The sequence below is a fragment of the Diabrotica virgifera genome, chromosome 4 (assembly GCF_917563875.1).
Source record: "Diabrotica virgifera virgifera chromosome 4, PGI_DIABVI_V3a".
Taxonomy (NCBI): domain Eukaryota; kingdom Metazoa; phylum Arthropoda; class Insecta; order Coleoptera; family Chrysomelidae; genus Diabrotica; species Diabrotica virgifera.
The window spans coordinates 3314128-3335039 of NC_065446.1; the positions used below are offsets into that span (position 1 = coordinate 3314128).

The 20912-nt window shown below is 32.2% G+C and overlaps 1 protein-coding gene across 1 annotated transcript in view; it reads right to left on the minus strand.

Annotated features, from left to right (window-relative positions):
• LOC126882877 (rho-related GTP-binding protein RhoU-like) overlaps positions 1–20144 on the minus strand; it is a 185718-nt gene extending 165574 nt beyond the window's left edge. Inside the window, exon 1 of the mRNA XM_050647936.1 lies at positions 19744–20144. Within this exon, the coding sequence (XP_050503893.1) occupies positions 19744–19984 (241 nt within the window). The 5' untranslated portion in view covers positions 19985–20144. The remainder of the gene's footprint in view (positions 1–19743) is intronic.
• Between the last annotated feature and the right edge of the window lie 768 nt (positions 20145–20912).

Below are 20912 nucleotides of genomic sequence, written 5' to 3' on the forward strand. Positions count from 1 at the left end.
TAATGCATTGAGAATATTGTTGTCTATCATGGAACAACGTCATTTAACTTTGGATGAGACAAATAGGACAAATATACGCATGGGAGTCTCCCAAAGTGTTACAATTACGTCAATTGTGAGTCAATTGTTACGTCGTTTTTGTGACACTGGAAGTCCAACTAAATGTCATCTAGGACGTGAGTGCGCTACAACTGCAGCTCTTCTTCTTTTTGTGTAGACATGACTCTGTTTTTCAATGTGCCTCCAGTAAGTTGTCATTCCATCGTTTTCGTGGTCTTCTCACTGAACTTCTCCCTATTGGGATACCGTCTCTAGCCGTCCTTAGTATTCTATTTGTTGTCATTCGGCTTATGTGGTCGTTCCCTTCTTCTCTTCTGTTTCATAGCCAGTTATTAATGTTGTCCATCTTGCATCTCCGTCGTATACACTCAAAAAAATTTAGTTCGTAATATTGATTAACAGTGATTATTGAATAGTATTTAGTTCTCACAACAATTTAATTTGTTGTTTCAACGAACTTTCAGACATTGACGAATGTATTTGGTTATTGTCACAATGATTGAATAATAATTGTGAGAACAACTAGAGTACATTAATCAATAACACTCAATTTATTCAGCCAATAACTTAGTTTCGTATATTTAATAAATACTGTTAATTGTGGCAGCAACTCACGTTCTTGATTTCGTGGATGACAAGCAATTACCTTGGTTTATCGTGACAACGTACAGATTTCATTAAAACAATGTACAAATGTTGTTAATATAGAGTAATATATGATTATTGAATAGATGTACACTGATTGTTGTGCCAACAAATGCATTAATTAATCTACTACTGCCTTTAATTCCCACAATCAATGCGTTAATTGTGACAATAATCGTGGTTGTTGAGACAATAAATGTTTTGCTTGACCATTTGAAATGTAACGGCTGTTCCTTGAAAGTGCCGAATAATAATTGCATTTTGTTTCCAAGTGTAGTCCGTAGTAGAAGGAAGATAAGGATAAGATATTACTTATTTTTTATATTTGAATAAAAGTAAGTTTTTTCTGATAAGGTAAATACGGGAGAACATTCTAATTAAAAATAAACTTGTCAGTGTCTTATGTTTGTAAGTGTTTACTTTTAATATTGTCTTGTGATGTTATTTATAAGATGAACTGAAAATGAATTTTCGAATCCTGAATGAAAAAAACAATTAGTATTTTTGAAAATTTAAACGCAGAATAAAATATTACAGTATTATCGAGGGTCTGACGTCCCTGAGAACTTCTATAATGATTATTTTAATAAGTCACAGGGGTGAAAAAGAGAACATTTAGTATGATTTTTTATTTCAAATATACTATTCAAAAGAAACTTTTTGTTTATTCTAAGGGACTTTAAGCCCTCAGTAATAATGTAGTCTTTTATTCTGCGGTTAAATTTTTCAAAAATACTTATTAGTTTTCTCAGGATTCCAAAAAAATGAATGCGCTTAAAAATAATTCGATCGAAATTTTGCCCCTGCGCTCTCAAAAATGATTAAAGTGTTATACATTTTTGAAATCACCATGTCAAACACTTTTAAATGAGCTGTCACATGATGTACTTTCCCATTAAAAAAATCAAAGTTACGCCTGTCACCTGAAGAGGGATCGTGTAAAGTTCGAAACATTGATGTTATAATATACTTTGATAATTTTTAAAATCAACCTGTCTGAGCGTTTTGCTAAAAATAAATAAGTTAATAAGGGGGGGGGGGGGAGTGTAACACTTATTCCAGTGCACTGTATAAGCGATATAATAATTATGAGAAATCACACAGTGTAAAGTCCTAAAGGTTAAGGACAAAAAAGGGGATTTAAAAAATTATTATTAATCAATTAATATGATACATTGGGCTAATGCATTCAGTAATTATTAATATAAAATACGTTCATAGTAGGAATGAACGAAACTGATTGTAAGAATGAATAGAATTGCTTGTAAGAATAACCGTATTTATTGTGCCAATGAACGGAATTAATTGTAACAATAAACGGAAATAATTGTAGAAATAAACGAAATACGTTAGGAGAAATAACACTGTTATTGGCACAACGAATGGTCTTCGTCGGTCAATTAACGACGTTGTTGTTTCAATAAATAGTGTCGTTGACTCAATGAACAGAGTTCGTAATATCAATAAAGTGAGATTATGGTATACATAATGAAAGTTCATTGTTTCAATAAATAGTGTTCGTTGACTCAATGAACTGAGTTCGTAATATCAATAAAGTGATATTATGGTATACATAATGAATGTTCGTCCATTCAATAAACGTAATACATTGGCTCAACTAACGAAAATAATGAATTGATGAACATCGCTTTGTTGTTCCAATAAAACCAAGAATTGGACACATTTTAAGAATTGCGTTTGTTGTCTGAATTAACATTTTTATTGATATTACGTACCTTTTTCGTTGAGTGTATCTGCACTTCTAGCTTTACCCATAATGTCTTACCATCGATTTTTCGAAGTGTTTTCATCTCTGCTGTTTCTAGCATTATTTTTGTCCTTTCTGTATCAGCTCATGTTTCTGCCACGTATGTCAGTATTTATCTGATGACTGTTTTGTATATTCTGCCTTTCACTTCTTTTCCGATGTTTTTATTTCTCCATATTGTGTCATTCAGGCAACCTGCGGCTCTGTTTGCTTTATTCACCTGAGCTTGCACATCTGTTTCGAGCTTTCCGTAGCTAGTGTGATATCTAGATATTGAAACTTCATGACTTGCGTTCTATTATCTGACGCTCCAGCTCTAATTTACACCTTATTAGATTTGCTGTTATAACCATGCATTTAGTCTTTTTTGGGGAAATTAACATGTTAAATTTTCTAGCGATTATATTAAATAGGTACAGCATACGTTGTAAATCATCTTCACGTTGAAAAATTAGTACTGCGTCGTCTGCAATATTTTAAGTTGTTTTTCTGTCATATGATATCCTTTTTTTGTTTTTGGTACATTCCATGTCAAATCAATCAGGCAAAAAATTTTGGATCTCCGATTTGTCTGAAAATTGGTATATAGCTTCTGCGGGACGTAAAAATAAGATATTTAAGGTCAAAAAATCTTCTTCTTCTTTTTTTCTCAAAATGTTATTTTATGCGATTTTACAGTGATTTGGTGTTTATTTAAACAAATTTGCATTTTCTGACGCAAAGTATCAATGAAAAACATAATATTTTAATAGAAAGGACTCAAAAATGTTAATATATGGCATTATAAGAAGTTATTTTGAATCAAAACAAGTTTTTGATCAAATTTTATAGTGTAAAAAACGTTAAAATACCGTTTTTTACATTTTCCTCCATTCCCAAAATACATCATCATCGATTTGGCTGAAAATTTGTCCACAGATAGCCAAAAGATAGAAATTTAAGTGGTTAGAAGGATTTGAATTATATGACAATACCAAAAAAGTTACATGCAGTAATATCAGACTCAAAAGTATATATTAGTCCAGTCCGGATAGCATTTGACCTTGAATGCCGAGCTGCCCAAAATTTTATTTTTCTGATCTTTAGGGGAGTCAATAGTAGCCTAAATTTAAAATCACGAATGAATTCCTCCGTTACGTTAGCCGCCATCTTGGTTTTAAAGGAGAACCTGTTTTGCTCAATATCTCCGCCATTTTTAACTTTTCGACAAAAATGGTAGGAACTGAAATTGTTCCAAATAAATCGTTTTTACAATTATTACAATTTCTTTTTAACAATTTTTGTCGTGAGGTCGATATTTTCGAGTTAATTGTACTTACAGTAGACGCCTATATTTTTGACTATAATATTGCATGTAACTTTTTTGGTATTGTAATATAATTCAAATTCTTCTCTCCACTTAAAGTTCTATGTTGTGTCTATATGTGGGCGAATTTTCAGCCAAATCTATTATGATGTATTTTGGGAATGGAGAAAAATGTAAAAAACGGTATTTTAACGTTTTCTACACTATAAAATTTGATCAAAAGCTTGTTTTGAATCAAAGTAACTTGTTATAATGCCATATAATGACATTTTTGAGTCCCTTCTATTAAAATATTATGTTTTCCATTGATACTTTACGATAGAAAATGCAAATTTGTATAAATAAACACCAAATCACTGTAAAATCGCATAAAATAACATTTTGAGAAAAAAAAGAAGAAGATTTTTGACCTTAAATATCTTATTTTTCTGCGTCCCGCAGAAGCTATATACCAATTTTCAGACAAATCGGAGGTCCAAAATTTTTTTTTTCTCCAAAATTGAGTGATTTGAAATGGAATGACCCTTTTACTTTTTTTATTATTTCAACCCTGATCATGCTGAACAATAGAGGACTCAGAGAGTCTACCTGTCTTATCCCATTGCCAGCTTCAATTGGGTCAGTTAGTTCTTCATCTACTTTTAATTTTATTGTGTTGATCTGTAGATATTTTCTATCGTCTTAATTATTCCTAAAGGTACCTCTCTTGCGTATAATAAATAATTGCGGCTCAAGACCGATTTTTAGTGATATTTTTCATATCTTCAAACTGATCTCAGCTACATTTCTTGTTTGAAATATATTTTTCTACAGCGTAAAGATTCTTAGTAAATCGGTGTTTTTCGTTTCTCCCTACGAGTGGGGTTTTAGGGGAAGCCCGGGGTAGTAGTGGCAAACATTATCAGCAAAATTTAGATTGTTCGTATGATTTTTAGAGCTTCAATGGCATTATCGTCTCTGAAAACTGGAATATACATTATATAAATATATTTATAGTAACTGCGGATTATCAGCCATTTTTATTCAAGTAAAAGCACTCCAGTATAATAGTTCGTTACCCACTGTGACTAATATTATCGATATTCCTGAATGACTATCTTCTCATTGATGAAAGTGTATATTGATTAGCTTTATCTGCTAGGAAATTATTATTAATATAAAACAGTAAAAGTCATTTTATTACTGGAAACCTTAGATAAAAAACAGTACATTTATTTATTTACACAGATACTGCAATAGATCAGGTGATGAGGTTTACGTCAGAACTACTTACGTTTGTCCATAAAAATTTACTTGTGAGTTGTTTAGTTTTTTAATATTGTTTATTTTCTGACTAACGAAAACAATTATATTTCTGCGAATTATAAATCAATCAATTACAAATCATTTTTCAACAGGTAGCGACAACAGAATAGTTAAAGCCTCGATAGAAATAGACATTGGGAAAGAGAGATACCGCATGATCAAAAAGAAGCCTACACCTAACTGGACAGAGCCTGATAATATAATGAACTTGAAGAACAGGTCAATAGTAAGAATACTCGAATGCTCGAAAGCAGTAAGAATACAGACCAGAATGTCAACATCCTGAATGGCATTTTAATAGAAGCTGTAGATAAAAAGGTATATGGACAAAATAGTAAAGGTACAAAGAGCGATGGAAAGATGTGAGCGACGCCCAGGGTGAGACTTAAGTGGCGTTTAGACGCCGCGATAAATGCGAGCAATTTATTGTGACGATAAATTGCTACGATTTATTGATTATTTTTAGACGAAAAGAAAGGTTTTTAGACGCTGCGATATATTGTTACGATTGATTATAAACTGAAACAACTCGATCGTTACAATAAATGCAATCCGATACCAATTCCGATAAATCGCTACGATGTACCATTTACACACAACGATAAATTGAAACAACTCGACTGATATTGATAAATTGATGCGATTTATCGCTGTGTCTAAACACTGCCTTATAGACAAAAAACAACCAAATGGATTAGAAGCAAAACTAAAGTGATAGACGCAGGAGAACATGCTGCCAAATTAAAATGGAGCTTCGCAGGACACAACGGCCGACTGAAGGATAAAAGATGGAATCACGAAATACAACAATGGAGACCATGGTTAGGAAGGAGAAGCAGAGGAAGGCCACAAATGAGATGGGCTCATGACATTAAGAAGATTGGAGACACAACCAGGAGCGGATCTAGAAATTGATAATAGGGGGGCCAGACTTACCTCAAATACAGTGATGCCACAGCTACCGATTTTTCGGTAGATCTGCCGAATACCTGTCAAATCTACCGATCTACCTAATTCTCCTTTTTTTTTTCTACCGAAAAATCAAAATTCTTAATTTTCAAATTAATCTGCCGATTTTTTTTCCTACCGAAAAATCAAAATTATTAGAACATTTTTTTTAGCGGATATATTTGGCAACAGAGTTTAGTAAATTTTCAAGAATTCTTAAATTGCTTTTACTAGCTTGTGACACAATGTGCGAACCAGCAGATACGGATTTACCGATATCAATTTTATGACCCGTCCTTTGTCTTTTATATTATGATTTTGGGAGTAAAATGTATCTACCTGAATCTGAATAGTGAATACTGAAGGATTCTGGCTTATTTTAATATAGAAGATAATTGCAAAATAAAAATTGTATTTATATTAAAATCTAACAACAAGATAAATTTATTTTGCACCTTTTTAACTTACAGTATTTCGACATAACTAAAGAACATTAAAAATTTTTCTCGTTCTCAATTGCTTCAATATCTGACATTGTTTTGTTTTTAAACGATTATAAAGTGTAAAAAATCATGTTTCTGCCTATAAAACATTCCCTGTAGATTTTAAGGAAATATGTTTGAAATAAATATTCTAGATCTTAATAGTTTCTAATTTGAAATACATAAAAAATTGGAGATAATTGCAAAAAATCCGTATTTTTGCAGTAATTTATAAATGTTAATAACTTATAACTATTATTTATTATAAAATTTTTTTTAACTTGTTTAAACAATTATAGAGCTTTCAAATAAGAATATTTGTATTTTGAACGTAAACAGGTACACGTGTGGTAAGTTTTTTTTTAAATAGTCTACAACAGGAAAAAATATGCAGTTTTATTTTATTATAAATAAATTAATTCCTTATAACAAAACTAAAGCATCCTTGATATTTAGTATTGGTATTGCGTTAGTTAGACGGCTCTACTCGAGTTTTTTTTTTTGATTAAAAAAAATGAAGAAAGTTGCTATAATACCTAGAAAGCCGTGAAAATACACTTTTTTAAGGTATACCGATTTTGAACTTTGAATGATTTTTATGATGAATAGTGATTATTGATCATTATATGATGATGAATGTAGTTTATTTTCGAATTCTAAAGTATCATTTTTTTTGTAATGTGATAGCAAAAGAAGCAAAAAATGAAGTCTACCGAAATTTGAAGATTTCTACCGAAAAAATAGGAGCAGTCTCTCGAAATTTTGTCCAAGATCTGTGGCAACACTGCTCAAATATTATATTTTCCAGATTTATTCATACGACTCACACTTACTCTAAGGACAAAATACACTATATAATCCCAGATACCTACGGTATTAAAAGGATTGATAGACAATCCACGACTATTAATCTCACTGGTCGTTCTTAACCATAAAGATTAACCTTTTTACCATCAATGGGTAGGTACGCATGGATTATTTAGTAAAGTACAAATTTTTATATCTTTATTGTATCACAAATTTGAAACGTGACTTTTCATGAGATATTTATACCCATTTTGATATTCTTTGAATGAAGAAAAATATTTCAGTTGTTTATGGTTCCACCGGTATCCAAACAAATGCGCCTGCAGATTATTTTTCAGAGAAGGGTGTTTTATTAGATTTTATGGCTTCTTTCAATTCTTTGGAAGCGGTTGTCGTGTAATTTAGTGTTGTACTGATGGCTTAAAGTTTACAGTTAACAGAAAAAAATAATAAATAATAAAAAAATACTTATAGACTAAATACAATAGAGGGGTCCATGGGCCCGTTGACCCCCCTTGTATCTGCGCCTGGACACAACTGGCAGCAAGTGGCGCAAAATAGAAAACAATGGATTGAACTGGAGGCGGCCTATGGCCAAAGTTGGATTACTTAAGGCTGAAGAAGAAGAAGTAGAAGAGGATAGATAAAGACAAAATATACACTGTCAAAAGAAATCATATAGCAAAGAAATGTTCCAACAATAGGCATTCACGGAAGAGAGGAGAAAAAAGCAAAGTAATAGAAGTAAAGACCACCATATGAACCTAGAGAGATAAGTAACATAATGTGTTTTTATTTTTGAAAATAAATCACAGACATTTAAATGACTACTCGACAATGACCGACAAATAAATTTTATAAACAATTAACTCGCTGTATTTGGATATCGCTATTGATTTAAGTAATTGTTATAAAGTCGGTATAAATATGTAAATAACGATAAGAATGACAGTTTTATAACAATCTGAAATATGAATAATTCGAGATAAAATATTTAAATATTGATCTAACGAATGTCAAGATTGTACTGTATGTTTAAAGCAATAGTTCCTACATAAATATTTTTAAATATTAGACCACGGCATTTAGAATAAAAACCACCAGAATAAATCAATTTAATATGACTCCAACAACTTTCAATGCAATTATGCATTTCCACCCATTTTTTTATTCTAGAATTTTTCCCTGGTGTGATCCTGAACACAATGCAAAAAGTTGCAAGTTTCTAGGTGCTGTATTAAGAGGAAACAGTAGCGATCAACAGGTAGTGAAAACGCGTTCCAAGATTGCGGCTGTAATTTTAATATTTTTTCGAGATATTTGGCACACGTATTCGTAATATAATAAATAATGGCAGTACAGAGCCCAATTTGAAAAATATATTAATATGTGGAAATTACTCTGTAATTAAATACAATATTAAAAAAAACGAGCCTGTACCGCCATTAAGAAGAACAAACAAATACACTTTCTTCAAATAAACTTTCTTTCTTAAGGTGACACAGTAGCGATCAACAGGTAGCCAAAACGCGTTCCAAGATTGCGGCTATAATTTTGAATGTTTTTTCGAGATATTTGGCACACGTATTCGTAATATAATAAAGAATGGCGGTACAGAGCCCAATTTGAAAAATATATTAATATGTGGAAATTACTCTGTAATTAAATATAATATTAAAAAAACGAGCCTGTACCGTCATTAAGGACAAAAAAATACACTTTCTTCAAATAAACTTTTTTATCCGATGCCTAGATTTTGTGTCATTTTGGAACTACTAATGAAATAAAAAATTTTAGTAGTTCCAAAATGACACAAAATCTAGGCATCTTATAAAAAAGTTTATTTGAAGAAAGTGTATTTTTTTGTTCTTCTTAATGGCGGTACAGGCTCGTTTTTTTAATACTGTATTTAATTACAGAGTAATTTTCACATATTAATATATTTTTCAAATTGGGCTCTGTACCGCCATTCTTTATTATATTACGAATACGTGTACCAAATATCTCGAAAAAATATTCAAAATTACAGCCGCAATCTTGGAACGCGTTTTCACTACCTGTTGATCGCTACTGTTTCCTCTTAATACAGCACCTAGAAACTTGCAACTTTTTGCATTGTGTTTAGGATCACACCAGGAAAAAAAGTCCAGAATAAAAAAATGGGTGGAAATGCATAATTGCATTGGAAATTGTTAGGGTCATATCAAATTTTACGAAAACGTCATTAAAATCAGCATATTACGGGCCAAATTTTGTTATTTGGGGGTTTTTGAAGTTCCTGACCCCCGGAACAACAAGTGCCCAGGGTAGCTGCAAGGACTTACTGTCTTCTGGAGTATCAAAGGTTTCCGGTACTAAATTGACGCAAACTGATTACTCGTGGGATTTTGGGGTCGCTGAATACTAGTGAATACGCTATCAAAACCGACCTCCTAAACATATGCTGGGTACTACCAAGGCACGTCAGCTTCTGGAGTTTCGAGGGTTGCGGTACTAAATTGAAGGAAACAAATTATTTGGGAGTTTTTGGGATTGCTGAACAAGAATATGACGTAGGTGAAAGCCTCTGGAGTATCTGGTAATGAAGAAAAACCTCAATATAAATATGATAAATGATGTGATAAATCAAAAGGTGCCAATTAATTGTAAATGTAAAATGTCCACTAAAGCGTTATGTCCCCTAAAGTGCTAAGGGTTATGAGAACAAATGATATTAGAATACTACAGGGGAAAACGCTGTAAGTCAATTTTATAAATTTTTGGAAAACGCGATTTTTAGATTCAAAACTTCATAGTTCATAAATAAACATGCTAAAACACTGTTGTATTGAGTATTTGATAACTCATATAGGTATACAGAGTATGATATTATAAAACTGATACAGTAGGTAAGGTAACAAGAGAAATTAAAAAAAAACAACCAAAGGTCTGTAGGAAAAAGGCAAAAACGCTGTAATTGACAAAATGTAATATTAATTCAACGAAAGAAAAAAATAAACAGAACTAGACTTGCTTAACTTAACTAAAGCTAAAAATATTAATATTATCTGTTAAATGAAACATTGTAAAATTCTTAAGATAAAAAATAAGTCAAGTTTTTTTTAGCTGATCAAAATAATCAAAAAAATTCTTCCTTTTTCTGAACAAAATTTTTTTAAAACTTGGAGATCTTTTTATTTTGCCATTGGAATGGGCAGTGACTCAGTATAAGATCGAGAGGGAACAACGAATTCTTTTCCAGTATACGGTGGTTCCCTACCAGTCACTTTTTTGTTAATGACAGCAGAAACCATTGTTCCATTGTAGGTGTCTCTGAAATAAATTAGTATGGGATGTTGCTTTGAAATGCTTAATTCTCTCATTAGTCTAGTTTTAAAAGGTGCTTTTGTAGCATACATAGGTGCAAGAAAAGTGTCCCAGCTACGCACCAAGTAGTTATCAACCACTTCTACTTTATAAGGCGCAGAATTTTGACGAGCCAATCGTAACACTGCTTCCCAATCTTCTTGGGTTTCTGCTGCACTTTTTTGGTTAACGATACCAAAATCTTTATCCGTCTCTATCTAGGAGTGACCTCTTATAGGAAAGGTCACTAAAATAGAGTCAAATCTGTTTATTTTATGGACTAAATAATGTAGAAACCGGAATACCGTCCAATTTTTATTTTGGCCTCCACACGAATCACAGAAAATCACTAAGTTACGAACTTCAGGAGGAAGCTGGATTGTCACATAGTCATACAGAAATGAGCATGAGCAAATTTCATTGGCACCCTTTCTAGCTACTGTCTCAGGGTACGAGTACATAACAACAATATTATCACTACGTCGATGGACATTAAAGGAGTAGAAAGACAACTGCCTTTTATAATAAACATCGTTACTCGTAATATTAGGCATTGGAAGGTTTTTATTATAGTTCATGTCTATGACATATTCTCTTGAGGTCCTTGCTCGTAGTTTAGCTTTTGTTTTTCGTTTGTAAAATGTCTGCGCTTTCAGCAAGTGAAGTTTCTGCCCTGTTTTAAGTTTATTAATTAATTTTTCATCTTTACATTCCCTTATTTTTATTTTGGAAGCATCACAAATGCTGCAAGTGTCGATTCTGGGATACCCAAAGGAGATATTAAAGCGTGTGTTGAATGTTTTTCTATATACTTCATAGCACACTGCTCTATTGGGATGTTTCTCAAGGAACATTTTGTACATCTGTTTAATGTTAAGTTCCTCTGGAAGGTACTTCCTGCTAGATTTTTTTAGGCTGCAATGACACATGCGCCCTTTGAATGATTTTATGTGATTTAAAATTAACTGCGTAGTTTCTTCAGACATTTTATTGGGTCTTGAGCCATGTTTACCTCTACTGTCCTTGGCAATTGTATCGTGTTTTAGGGCTTTTTGTACAGTTTGTAATCTTCTCGTGGATATGCCACGAAGAGCATCAAAAGCTTTTTGACAAACCTGAACGTCTTTTGCAGGTGATGTATGCCCCTTATCATTAGTTACCGCAAGGAGAATTCTGTAATAAAAAGAGCCGTCTCTTACGTTGCAATTCTCTTCGCCTTTTCTTGGCCTTCTTTGAGTTACAGAAAGTATGGATATTAGACCACCCAAATATACACTTGGCTCGTCCCAATTCGGGCAGATTGCAATTGCGCGCAGCGGTCAGGGTTCTCAACAGGGTGTCTAAGTTTTATTTACTTCTTATTCGTTTTGAACGGAAATTTTGCTAATTTTAAAAAATTAATTAATTAAAAAATTAATATATTATATATTGTTATGATCTGCTTCTTATTAATTTTATATTAATTATTATTTATTTGATTAATTATTTAATTGTCGCAAATCATACATAAAAAATGAATAAAAAATCTCAGGGTGCCTTTTTATAATATCAAGAAAATGTCTAAATTATCTTACGTTATACTTATCTTCTCTCGTGGGTTCAGTATCTCTTAGTTGATCCTAATCGGGATAAAATAGGGAAAAGAAATAAAGCAAAATATAAAATAAACATACAGAATTGTCTTTTATTTATCAAAATCGATACTCTAAAAATCTATCAAATCTAAAACCTGTGGACACAGATGTCCGAATGAAATTTCTACCATTTAAATTTATTCTAGTCAAAAAAAAAAAAACAATTTGTCGGTTTGTTCCCGATGACTTTGGTACAACAAAATAAACAAAACCAAATTATGTATTCGCAAGATTAGCTATACTCCCTATTTACTTTCTGAAATATTGGAATTTTAATTCCTACGCTTTTTACTCAAAATTTTAGTTTCCGAACATAAAAATATCTTTCACATAAGTTGACTGACCTTTTGCTTCACTCACTCTGATGTCTTTTCGTGACCCAAAACAGCTCTCCCTCGTTGACTATGTTAAAAGCTACTCATCAAAGCTCTCTCCGTTCTCCAGCTTCAAAACTATCAGCATACCAGCACCAATTCTCCAACAAGCCAGGCCTCTTTTGACCAGTACTCGATTCAAACAAAACTCCAAAAATTCTCTGCTCTCCTTCTCACAATAATACAGAATCAAAGAGGTATTTCGTCTCAATTTGATCTGTCTCTCGTTCCACTTTTCAGCACTATTCTCCACTATCAAACAACCACTGGTACTTGCTAACTATCTATCCACGAAAACGTCGAACTGCTCCTCAGCGATGCCAATAACATAATGACTTCTTTTTCCAATTCACTCAACATTCAAACCACTTTTCCCCTTCCAAATTGCCAAGAATCAGAAACATTTCTCTTTTCCATTCGACAAACAAACAGTCATTCCTTCTAAATTATTCCGACCATCCTAATTACTTTCGGTGAATTCTACAACATTTACTTGGGGTGAAACAAAGATATTAAAATTCCAAACTTTCTTTTAAACCATTTTTCTAGAAAATGATAATTACCTCTACCTGTGGATTCTATAGTTCCTGTAGTAAACAATATTTTTCCATTTTAAAACTAAATACATCGTCCTTTTCACTTTAATTATTCACAAAAGTCTTTAATGGTTCATCGGAAAGCTCATTAAAATAGAAATCCACTTACATCCAAACTAAATTCTAATAAATATTTACAGATCAATATACAGGGTGTATCAAATTTATGTGCCCGCGACATTTTAAAAAAATTTAATTTAATTTTCATTTTGCCTTTGATTGATAAATTGAAAACACAATAATATATTATATATTATACAGTACAATTTTCAAATGAGGAAGACCTAACCCTTCGGTCGAAACCTAACTTTCGGGTATTAAAGTGTAGAGTACCCCAGGAGGTATTTGACCGCTGCGCGCAATCACAATATACCGCCCAATTCAGCGTAGAATTAAAATGACGAATAATTGTATTTATTTGTTCAACCGTTATATTTTTAAAACACTGATAATGTTTGCAACAGCAGTCCTCGCCTGTTTCATGAGTTTGCACTTTAAGCTACATCACGTATTCGCCCAAAACTTTTTCGTTTTCTTGTAGTTTTTGACTGTAAAGCCTCTTCAGTTTCACTGTCCTCACTTTCCATATTAATAAACAATAGTTCAAACTTACTAAACGTTAAAAAAACAAACTGTGATTATGATAATAATGATACTAAAATAAACAACTTGTATGAATGCTGAACACTGACTGTGATTTTCCGTTTCCGTTGTAAATTGACCCTATGGACAGGCGCATTGAGCACCTAAATCTGAGTTATAGCATTGTTGCCTAGTTTAACCTTGACTTGCAGCGCTCTTCCATTGTACAGCATTATTTTATTCGTTTGTAACGTTTGACTTATTGCACTTTTATTTTGTTTGATATTTGTGGATTGTACTAAGTGCATCCAAGTATCGAAAAATGTATTCATCAAAAATCGATAAAAATTGACTTACAGCGTAGTCATTTTTCCCCTGTAGTCTTCTATTATATTTCTTGTGTCCGCCCTGGAGATCAGATACTCCAGAGGTCTTCACCTATGTCATAATCGTACTCAGCAACCCCGAAAACCTCCGAGTATTCTTGTTCTTCTTAGGGTGCCTGTCCGTTCCAAACGTATACCAAAGTGGTAGGTAAGAAAGTTAGTTTAATATTTAAATAAAATACAAATAACCTGTTAAGTATATTTATTTCTTTGAAATTATATAATAGAAGTATAACTTCTTACGGGCGTACAAAGTACACACACATTCTTTTTCCTGATGTAACACAATGCGAAAAGTTACAAGTCCATATATTTGCTGTATGTATTTAAAAATCCGAGTTATTTTTTCTAAATGCCCTGGACTATATTGTTCGTTGTTGCTGTTAAATACCGAAAAATACATTTTACAGTCCTCAATACGTAAGTAATTACTTTTATCGCATAATTAAATGCAAAACACCAAAATAAACAAAGAAAGACTAAAGAGTGATATGCAAATTACAATTACTCATCCGTTTTTTAGCTTGTGAATACATTTTAAGAAACCAATTAAAATAAAGGAAAAATCATTTTAAGGTGATACAGTAGCGATCAACAGGTAGCCAAAACGCGTTCCAAGATTGCGGCTGTAATTTTGAATATTTTTTCGAGATATTTGGCACACGTATAATAAAGAATGGCGGTACAGAGCCCAATTTGAAAAATATATTAATATGTCGAAATTACTCTGTAATTAAATACAATATTAAAAAAAACGAGCCCGTACCGCCACTAAGAAGAACAAAAAAATACACTTTCTTCAAATAAACTTTTTTATCAGATGCCTAGATTTTGTCATTTTGGAACTACTAATGAAATAAAAAATTTTAGTAGTTCCAAAATGACACAAAATCTAGGCATCGGATAAAAAAGTTTATTTGAAGAAAGTATATTTTTTTGTTCTTCTTAATGGCGGTACAGGCTCGTTTTTTTAATATTGTATTTAATTACAGAGTAATTTCCACATATTAATATATTTTTCAAATTGGGCTCTGTACCGCCATTCTTTATTATATTACGAATATGTGTGCCAAATATCTCGCAAAAATATTCAAAATTACAGCAATAATCTTGGAATGCGTTTTCGCTACCTGTTGATCTACTGTTTCCTCTTAAGGAAAATTGCATTTGCACTTTTTTTTATTTTTTAGTTTTAATTTGGTTCTATTATTGAAGGTAAAATTTTCCTTCGAAGGTTGACGATGACAATGCTTATTTTGGCCCTACTAAAAAGTTGCTTGGATGAGTATTTTAAAAATTCTCTGAGAATGCAAAGCCAAGAAAATCATCTCTGTTCAAAGGTATGTTTTTCCGTGATTTTTCTCTGCGTGTTAACTTGAACTCGAGCTTGAACTGTATTGTGATAATGTCGATAAAGTTAGCATACTCATTTCATAAGGCTGTATTCAGAGGAGGACTTATTTAATGTAGTGCTAATTTATTACAAAAATAAAATATTGCTATAGCCGTTTCCGAGAAACAATGGTTATGTCAACTATATAATACCTATGGTAAAAGTAGCATAGCTATAGCTTCATCTCGGCAAGAAAAAGGGTTATGATACGAGGTCCATCTTTGCAGCATATTTTATTGCTAATTAATTGCTGTTGATTGCTATATTGACCAACCCCCAAAACCCCATCGTCCCCTATATATCTTCTTCTTTGCAATATCTTGTATTGTATTTTTGGAATATCTTCTTCTTTTATGTAAATTTGTCTTCTAAAACTAATAACATGCGAGTATCTATTAGTAGTTGATATTGTTGAAGTTCTGAGCCTCATTATTTTTAATATAAGTGTAAATCCGTAGTTTGCAATTTCCCTCATTAGTACATTCTTTCACGGTTTTTGCTGTAAATTTTAAAGAACCGCTTGGATTGACATAAAATTTGGCACAGACATAGCTAACATGTCAAAGAAAAACAGTGATATTGTGCCGATGTGTGTTCTGCACTGGGGGTGAGTTTCACCCTATCTCGGGGGTGAAAAAATATATGTCCAAAATATGTCCCGAAATGGATAAATTGGCTAATTTTAAGCAACTTTTGTTCTATAGAGTTTTTTCACCAAATCAATACTTTTCGAGTTATTTGCAAGTGAATATGTTCATTTTTCAACAAAATAAACACGTTTTTAGACGGTTTTTCGCAAATAATTCAAAACGTAAGCATTTTGTCGAAAAAAATATTTTTATCAAAACTATAGACTATAAAAAAGTGAAAAAAATGGCGTATATATTAGGTCTCTATACCTAGCAAAAGCAGAGTTATAGCTAATGAAAAATGGTTCATATTCGAAAAATTCCAAAGAGAATGATTCAATGTGAAATATCCAAATAATGAAGCATTCTTGGGGAAAACACATTACAACTTTCTTAAAGTGTTTAAAAAAAATTCTAGCATCAAATGTAAGGAAGTTACGCTCAAAATAAAGTTGGCCCCTTTTGTTTTTGCAAAAAAAAAAAATCAGGACTATCACCCCCAATTAGCAATTTAAATGGAATTAATCGTTACCGCTTCACAAGTTTCTTTACTTTTGTTGTGTTTATATATGATCTGTAAGTTTCATCGATACAAAGTGCTTATTTTTGAAAAAAATTGGGTCTTAAGTAACAATTTTAAAAATTTTAATTTTGAAAAAAATGATTTTTTTTTAAAATAACTTAAAAAATGTTAGACACTAAAAATCTTAAACAATAAAAAAAGTCGGCTTTACTTTTTTGAATATTTTGTATTTTTTTGTTTTTCTGTAAGACAAAAATTGGTTAAGATTCGGTGTTTCTAAATTTGCATACACTCGTGATAAGTGACGCGTTCAAGCTCTTTTAACTACAGCTCTTTCAAAAATAAGGACATTGAACCGATAAAACTTACAGATCATATGATCAATACATACGCGAGTAAAAAACTTGTGAAGTGGTAACAATTAAGTTCATTTGAAATGCTAATTAGGGGGTGATTTTCCCGATTTCTTACCAAAAAAAAAGGGATCAACTTTATTTTGAGCGTAACTTGTTTACTTTTGATGCTAAAAAATTCATTCATACGATGCATACCTCTCTGTACTGATTAAGAAGCCGACTAAACTATCGGCCGACTAAAAAGTCTGCAGTCTGCGCGGGCTCTAAGTGACCATGCATCAGAGTAAAGTAATTCATTCACCCGCAAGATCCATGACCCCACACCCCACCCAAAAATTTCTGGATCCGCCACTGTAAGTTATACATATACAAATTACAATAAATTTTCAAACGACATTTTGGCGGGGAGTTTAATAGAAATTTTAATTTCTCACGACAGCTATCGAAAATATAAATAAAGGCAAACAAGAGAGACGTTATAAAAGTATACTCTGTATTGTCAATGACCGTGTTTTTGCAATTAAACAAATAATAATGGTAGGGGAGCCCAAGCGGCGATTTTTTCAGTTACTCGAGCGCGTCAGATTATCACCTGGGGAGAAACCTTGTACCCTGCAGATGTATGTACCTCTAAATTGGCTTAACACAGGGAGTTGGTTAAGGGGGGTCCGAAAAAAAAATCTATCCTTAGAAAAACTCGAAATTGTCATATTAAGATAAGGTGACTTAAGTACAAGCAAAATAGTGTATAGGTATTCCAAATATCTGACGATCTGCGCGGGGCCGGGCGTCAGGAAATGGGTGAGTCAAAAAGTTTCACAAAAAAAAGCGAATATTTCGGAAAATGAACGTCACATCGAAAAACTAAAAAATCCGTGTTCAATATTTTTCAAAAATCTATCGAATAATACCAAACACGACCCCCTTCGGAGAGGAATGGGGAGGGGGGAGGGTTAATTTAAAATTTTAAATACGAACTCCGCGATATGACCATCAGATCGAAAAACTTCAAAATACACGTATTCAATGTTTTTAAAAAATCTTTCGAATGGTACTAAATACGACCCCCAACGGAGGTGGGGGGGGGGGGGGCGGTTACTTTAAAATCATAAATAGGAGTCGATTGTTGGAAATGGAAAATTAAATTAAAAAAGAATGTGTGTGTACCTACTTTGTACGCACGTAAGAAGTTATACTTCTATATATGATTTCAACGAAATAAATATTTCACTCATTTCGTTATTCTCCGTTAGAGGACAGTCTAACCACACTCGACTGCAAATATTTTAATATCTGCAGTTATATTTCGTTTCGTTATGTTCCAATTCAGTCTAATTGTAAAGCCTCTTTGACAAGGAATAGATTCCGAAACACCAGGTGTCAGGAGATGGCAAGAGACTCGAATTGAATCAAAACCAAACGATTATTTTGTTGTTTGAAATAAATATTCTTTAAATAGTTTAGTTTTATTTTATTTAAATATTAAACTAATTTTAATGCTTACCACTTTCCAAAAATAAAAAAAAAGAATAGGAATGATGAGGATTTGAACCCAAGACCTCTCGATCTCCGAATGCCGATAGCCGAATGCTCTACCAATAACGCTACGATCTCTCTGTTTATATCTATTTTTGATCTATTGTTGATCTATTTTTTGTAAATTTCAGTAATTTTCAGGGCCAGGGGGGGGCAAATGCCCCCCTGCCCCCTATCAAATGACGCCCCTGAGTATAATAAAAATATAAATGTTTTAATAATACTTATCTTACTCCCGAGGAAGACAAAGACACAAAAATTATAATAAATATATTTACTAAAAATACTAATATATTCTTTTGACACCTTTGTTTTGCATTGATTATAAAATAACTTGAAATATTTAGCAACTAACGCCATACTGTCTGGGTGCGCATGCGTGCAGAATAATAAAAATTCATTCCCAATCGCGCCTAGAAAGTATAACTTTAAAAATGGAAAGTCCCCACTAAAATGGAAAACTTTACTTAACTTTTTTTTTTGTTTTAGGACCTAATAATCACAACCCAATAGGTCCAACAGCGCTCGAGTAACTGCAAATTTAGCATACTTTCCTCCCCTACTACAACATTTAATAAACAAATTCTATATCTCATAAATTAATGAATATTTTTCAACCAATTTTTTTTTATTTATACCCGTAGTGTATACTTCTAAATATTTTATAGTGCTTTTGCTTTTAATAATACAAAAATAAGATGTTTTTGCGAATTTGTTTTTCAATCTTTATTTATAACTATTTAAATAAATAAAGGGTCAAACTCAATTTAGTAAGTCTTACATATGAAACCTTTTTCCTTCAGCTTTGCAAAAGATAGCAAAACCTTCATAAAAACATAAATTACACCGGCGAGGCGCGCCAGTTAAAAAGGTAAACTTTGTGAAAATTACCCATTCTTCATTAAATCAGTGTATAATAATAAAATGATATTAATACAAGAGATAAAATATACTTGATTTAAAATTTTGGGAAGACTAAGATTTCGTTTATTTGCAAAATTTCCAAACATTTCAAAAACAAAAGATGAACAGGTCAGCTGTCAGTTCAACTGTTAAATCTGGACTTACCGTTATAATTATCGTAAGCCGTAGGTATATATTCACTTGGAAAGCTATCATTACTATAGGACACAGCCAAAGAGGTTTTCCCAACAGCTTGATCTCCAACTATCACACACTTAATTTTCTTTTTACTGTCACTTTTAACTTTTCTCGTTTTCTTAGGGTTAAAAACTGTCACATGATTGTTCTGAGGGAGAAGGGGTTGTTTTGTGTAGTGCAGAACGGGTGTAGATTGGGGGGTCATCATTAAGTATTTCTGGATTGTTTATTGATGGTTTTAGTGGTTAATTCAAGAGTCAAGAGTCGTTATTTTTACGCGAACGGTTCATAACCGAAGTCGTTTGACGTACATGTAGTTAACAAAGCAGCGTGAGTTGAACTGAGTCATACGATTGCCCAGCAACATGCTGTTGCGGTTGCCACAGACCTGTAGATTCCACCATCAAGAGATAAGGCAAGGTAGGTGATGCGCCAGTGGCGCCGGAGATAACAGGAGATTAATCGGATACAGGTATTCGGTTTTATCTATTTTATAAATAACAAAAAAATTAAGTAGGTACATTAACATTGATTAACTACATCTAGAACAATAAATATATTGTTAAATTATTATTTTTGATATTATTCTGATTAACAATATTACGGTAATTATTGTATGAGTGTTACGAGTATGTCTCATTAGAATTATTGATACGTTTAAAAAAGTATTAGTTAGCTATAATAATATTGATATTAATTTAAAATGCAGTTACCTTATTTTTTACCTAACTGTAGACCAACACCTTGATTTTTAAATTTGTAGCGTTACACCACAAAAAAGTTTTGCACACAGGAAGTTGTCAGCTGGAAAATTGAAAATACCCGACAAATAAAACTATACCTACTAGCAATACTAAAAAATTTGTCTACAGATAGTTCAGGTAAAATCTACAGATAGTTCGAATATTTTAGTGTACAACATAAGAAGTACGAAAGTAATGTCCGGTTGCACCAACAGATCTTAAGCTTAAGTCGAGAATATCATAAATAAGAATTAATATACTATAATTATAATATCTTATAATAAGAATACCATAATATAATAATAGATATAATTGATAATAAGGTAAGAATCTAAAATTATGGTGCAACGTAAGTGATACTCAAGGAGGTCCTATTTATAAGTAGAGCTTGGC